Source organism: Rattus norvegicus, chromosome 8, assembly GCF_036323735.1.
Source record: "Rattus norvegicus strain BN/NHsdMcwi chromosome 8, GRCr8, whole genome shotgun sequence".
In the NCBI taxonomy this organism is placed as follows: Eukaryota; Metazoa; Chordata; class Mammalia; order Rodentia; family Muridae; genus Rattus; species Rattus norvegicus.
Window position 1 is genome coordinate 49026842 of NC_086026.1, and position 6109 is coordinate 49032950.

The 6109-nt window shown below is 36.6% G+C and overlaps 1 protein-coding gene across 1 annotated transcript; it reads left to right on the top strand.

Annotated features, from left to right (window-relative positions):
• Nucleotides 1-3449: 3449 nt before the first annotated feature.
• Or8g50 (olfactory receptor family 8 subfamily G member 50) lies at nucleotides 3450-4388 on the top strand. The gene has a single exon (NM_001000471.1). It carries the CDS (start codon nucleotides 3450-3452, stop codon nucleotides 4386-4388), a length of 939 nt encoding a protein of 312 aa, NP_001000471.1.
• The last annotated feature ends 1721 nt before the right edge of the window (nucleotides 4389-6109 follow it).

A 6109-nucleotide genomic window follows, 5' to 3' on the forward strand; every position in this document is an offset into this window, starting at 1 on the left:
CATAGGGTCTGTATGTCATCTGTCCAGTATCTTCTGGCTTACTTAGTCTCTGGTGAGAAGTCTGGTGTGATTCTGATAGGTCTACCTTTATATGTTACTTGACCTTTTTCCTTTACTGCTTTTAATATTCTTTCTTTTTTTATGCATTTGGTGTTTTGACTATTATGTGACGGGAGGTGTTTCTTTTCTGGTCCAATCTATTTGGAGTTCTGTAGGCTTCTTGTATGTTTATGGGCATCTCTTTCTTTAGGTTAGTGAAGTTTTCTTCTATGATTTTGTTGAAGATATTTACTGGTCCTTTGATCTGGGAGTCTTCACTCTCTTCTATACCTATTATCCTTAGGTTTGATCTTCTCACTGAGTCCTGGATTTCCTGTATGTTTTGGACCAGTAGCTTTTTCCATTTTACATTATCTTTGACCATTGTGTCGATGATTTCTATGGAATCTTCTGCTCCTGAGGTTCTTTTTCTATCTCTTGTATTCTGTTGGTGATGTTTGTATCTACGGCTCCTTGTCTCTTCCTTTGGTTTTCTATATCCAGGGTTGTTTCCCTTTGTGCTTGCTTTATTGCTTCTATTTCCATTTTTAATTCCTTCACCTGTTTGACTGTGTTTTCCTGGAATTCTTTCAGGGATTTTTGTGATTCCTCTCTATAGGCTTCTAACTGTTTATTTATGTTTTCCTCCATTTCTCTAAGGGAGTTCTTCATGTCTTTCTTGAAGTCCTCCAACGTCATGATCAAATGTGATTTTAAATCTAGCTCTTGCTTTTCTGGTGTGTTTGGATATTCAGTGTTTGCTTTGGTGGGGAATTGGGCTCTGATGATGCCATATAGTCTTGGTTTCTGTTGCTTGGGATCTTGCGCTTGCCTCTCGCCATCAGGTTGTCTCTGGTGTTACTTTGTTCTGCTATTTCTGAAAATGGCTAGACCGTCTTATAGGCCTGTGTGTCAGGAGTGCTGTAGACCTGTTTTCCTTCAGCCAGTTATGGGAACAGAGTGTTCTGCTTTCCGGCCTGTAGTATTTCCTGTCTACTGGTCTTCCACTGTTCCTGTGGGCCTGTGTCCTGAGTCTACCAGGCAGGTCTCCTGGAGCAGAAAAGTTGGTCTTTCCTGTGGTCCCATGGCTGATGTTGCTTGTGGGGGGCTGCTTTTGAGCTCTCCATGAGAGCAGCAACCAGAAGGGCCTTGTGCTGCCTTTTCCTCGGAACCCCCGTGCACCAAGGTCCCAGATAGCGTTAGGTGTTTTCCTCTGAAGTCAGAAATGTGAGCTTCCCAGGCATGTCTGCCCCTCTGAAGGTTTAGCACTCCCTCTCATGAGATTTGGGTGAAGAGAACTGTTGACCGAGAGCCTTCAGCTCCGGGCAGTGTCTGGACTGCAGGGGACATGCCACTCAAGTGCCCCTATCTTCTGGTTCCCAGAGGACCTATACAGTTTCCTCCTTGGTCAGAGATGTGGGCAGGGGTAGGCAGTATTTGTGGTCTCTCCCGCTCTGCAGTCTCAGGAGTGCCCACCTGTCTGGGCAATGAGCTCTCTCTCCCAAGGGGTTTGGGAGCAATGAGCTGTGGGCTGGGATCAGCGAGGTTGGGGCTCCAGCTAAAAACACAAGCTTTTTGTTTTTAAAACAAGGCTGTTCTCCAAATATTGTACAACATTTTAAAATACCAGGAGAAATGTGTCATAATGATAATGTTTTCACCCCGTTGGCAATACTGTCTTTTTATTATAACTTCATGATTTGTGTGAAATGCTATTCCATTGTGATTTTTATTTGAAGTTCCTTATTAGCCAGTGATAGCCAAGAGTGCTAGGTGGTTATTGTCCATGTGTGTATTCCCAATGGAGGAATGGCTACTGACACCTTTTGACCATTAGAAATAGAATCATTGTGCTTTCAATTGTTATATCCTGTGTGTTCTTTTGTACACTACTTAGAATTTCTTCTTCATATATATTTCTTGAACCTTTTTCTCATTCTATATTTCATCTTTTCAAGATATACATTGTAATTTTTAAAGCACAATTATATTTTTTAATAGTGCTCAGTTTACTAATTTTGTATGATTTTCTCTGCTTTGGGCCCCTTACCAAAAGACTCATCAATTCCAAATGTGAAATGATTTAGTCTGTTGGTTTATCATCATCATCATCATCTTCATCATCATCACCATCATCATTATCTACAACAATAACAACAACTACAGCAACATTATTGTTATATCATTGGCTCTTATGTTTATTTCTATTTCCCATTTTTGATTATTTTATTGATGAAAAGAAGCTATCTAATTATTTTAATACCATATGTTGAAAAATTACTATGACTACTGGAACGTCATAAAATCTTTATATGGATTTATTTCTTCATAGATTTGAAGATGTGACATTTATACAATATCAATTTCATTTCATTGATTTGTACATTTATGCTTAAGGAAATATGACATGATATTGATATTGTAAATCTTAAAACAATTTCCAAGTTGGAAAAGGTAAAATCTCTAACTTTAGTCCTGTCTTTCTAATTTTCTCTGATTTTCCAGGGCGCCACATATTCTTGAGGCATTGTATGCTATGTGCATCAATATTTACAAAAACACAGTTGTAAGTTCAGAGCCATTGTGTTGAATTTATGTGACTTTTTAGATTTTTTCATTTTAACAATGCTAAATCTTTGAATTCCATTTACATAGCTCTTTACTTCCTTTTAACTACTGTGGTTTACATTTCTCTCACTCACAAGAGCTTTACAAAATTACACATTTGAAGTAAATTTTATGATTTTTGAGTTTCTTGTTGATCTTGCTTTGTATATTTTCATTAACTTTATACAGTACTTCAATAGATATAGGTTTGTGTATGTTTGTCATTTACAATTTTCTGTATAGAACACTATTATTTATAAGAAGACACAACTTCATGTTTTTTTCATACATTAAAATATCTTATTTTTATTCAACTAATTGCCAAAATAAAATCTTAGATTCAATATGGAATAAAGGTACAAGGAATTTTTATTTTATTTGTAAATTAAATTTCCCTGTGAGTCATCCAGTAGTATTGATTGAGAGTTCTTGTGAATGATATACATATTTAATATGAAATCTTCATGTATAAGGTAGATAAGAGTATTATAAGCAAAGGACATAGAGTCCTGAGGGATAAAATCAAAGTAATATTACCTATCCTTCAAGAGTTTCTGGCGAAACATGATCATACTCCTCTGCAATTGAACACAGATGGATGCAGATGGCTTAGATCTTCCTGTAATTTGCATATTTCTTAAATTAAGTGATCACTTTTTATTTTGCCACCTAATATGCACAAATTATTGCCAGAGAATTGGTGATATCTGTTTCCAAAGACTTAATTACATTTCAATGTCTGTAAGCACAATAAATATATAATTCCTTTTTTTAAACTTCTTAAATAGAACTCTCAAGAAGAAATGGCAAAGGACAATCAATCCAGAGTGACTGAGTTCATCCTCGCTGGGTTAACAGACAAAGCAGAGCTGCAGCTGCCCATGTTCCTCCTCTTCCTTGGGATCTATCTGTTTACGGTACTGGGGAACCTGGGCATGATCATCCTGATCCTGCTCAGCTCTCACCTGCACACCCCCATGTATTTCTTCCTCAGCAGTTTATCTTTTATTGACCTCTGTTATTCAACTATAATCACCCCAAAAATGCTTGTGAACTTTGTGACAACAAAAAATGTCATCTCCTATCAGGAATGTATGACTCAACTCTATTTCTTCATTGCTTTTGTTATCTCTGAGTGTCATATGTTGGCCGCAATGGCGTATGACCGCTATGTTGCCATTTGTAACCCCTTGCTCTACAATGTCACCATGTCTTACCAAGTCTGTGCACGGATGGTAGGTGGGGTGTATGGTATGGGCTTCATTGGTGCAGCAATCCATACCCTTTGCATGCTAAGAGTGGTTTTCTGTAAGAATAATATAATAAACCATTACTTCTGTGATCTGTTCCCATTAATGGAGCTTGCCTGCTCCAGCACTTACGTCAATGAGGTAGTACTCCTGTGTCTCAGTGCTTTCAATATCTTTATTCCAACCCTGACCATCCTGGGTTCTTATGTCTTCATCATTGCTAGCATCCTCCGTATCAAATCCACCGAGGGCAGATTCAAAGCCTTCAGCACATGTAGCTCCCACTTCTGTGCTGTTTCTGTTTTCTTTGGTTCCCTGGCATTCATGTACCTACAGCCCTTCTCTGTCAGCTCCAAAGACAAAGGCAAAGTGTCCTCTGTGTTTTACACTACTGTTGTGCCCATGCTGAATCCCATGATCTACAGCCTGAGGAACAGGGATGTCAAACTAGCTCTAAATAAGATATTTCAAAAAAGGAAGCTACATGTGTAAAGAAATATTTGCCACAGCAAAAATATACCATATCTAAGGTGTTTTGCTTTAGAAAGTGTGCAGAGACAACAATGTGTGTTCAGTCATGAGATTATTGTTAGTATGTGATTATTTTGGTGGGGAAAAATGGTTGTCAGGGAGGAATGGATTTACAAATTTTTAACACAAGGAAAAAAAAGAATTTTTGAATGTCCAAGAGTTAACCCATAAAGGGCAACCTGAAAAACCTATAAGCATGTATTTAAATCCATCAAATCAATCTATGGTTCATTTTTCTTTATATGCATAGAAGATAGCTCTTTTAGCTAAGGTTACTTATTCCATTTGGGGAATAAAAATGTGTGATCATATCTTTTTATATTCTCAGTATCTTGACTATCTGGCACTTTTCAAAGAATTGTACCACCCAGCCCTCTGAAAGTTTCATTTCTGAAATAAATAATTTTCACGAAAATACAAAAGTGATATGGAAGTTTTAATAACTGTGTAGGTATACATTAGGGAACATTGGGAAATAAAAGCTGTAAATTTCTTATTGAGTACTAAATAACACGAAAATGTGACAGACTCTAATTACATACATGACTAATTAAGTTGACACAGATTTGTGCAGATTTCTCAATCCAAGTTTGGGGCTATGACAAATACATGAACAACACAATACAATCTCAGTCATATTTTTGGAAATCTTTTTGTCTCGTATTGATATCTTCAGACTTTTTTTAACATCATTTAACTGGTCTTTTCTTGTATATTATAATTTCCTGTTTTCATGTAGATTTCTTTGTATATATATGTGTGTGCTTGCATGAACACATTTCTCCTGCTGTACATTCTCTTTGCTTTCTTTCTTTCTTCCTTCATTCCTTTCTTTTTCCTTCTGGATTATTTTAAGTGGTATTTGTGGTGTTATTCTATTTTTCCATTCATTTTCTAAAGACATAGAGATAAAAGTTGTGAAACAGGGAGTGGGAGGAGGTGGGGAAAATTTGGTGGAGAAGAGGGAGAGCAAACACTGGTATGAAAATATATGGAATGAAAAAATGTTTTCAGTAGAAAATTCTAGCTCCTGATAATTTTGTACTAAATTCCCCCATGACAATGAGATAATATTATTATTCAACTCACATATAAAATCTCATATTCATAAGGAACATTTTTATAAGTATTAAACTATCATTTAGTAATTCATGTAAAAATTTAGAGTTGGAGCATTGTTTTCTAATTAATGGTGAGTAATAGTCATATTCCATATCTAAGAAACAAACATAATTTCCCCTAATAAATTCTCACACACACTTGAGAATTTTGTACATATTATTTATCATACCACCCTTATTCTACCCAGATCCATTCCCTTCCCTATAAAACCAATGCAGTGCCCTTTTATATGTTTTTAAAACGTGTCAAAACCAAATTAGGCTGCTCCAATATTCAATTAGAGCATTGTACACTTAACAGGGACTACACTCTTAGAGATAACTGATTCTCTCACAGAAGCCATCAATTTCAAATAGCTCCTCAGCTAGGAGCAGAACTTCATTCTCACTCTCCCTCTCCACACTGGAGTTTGGTCTGGCCTGGGCTTTATGAATATTGTTACAAACAGTTCTCCTGCTGAAACCGAAGATAAAGCTTCCTTGTAGTCATTCATCACCTCTAGCTCTTATCCTCTTTCTTCCCCGTCTTCTGCTAGAAAATTTGAGCCTTGTTAGTAGGTG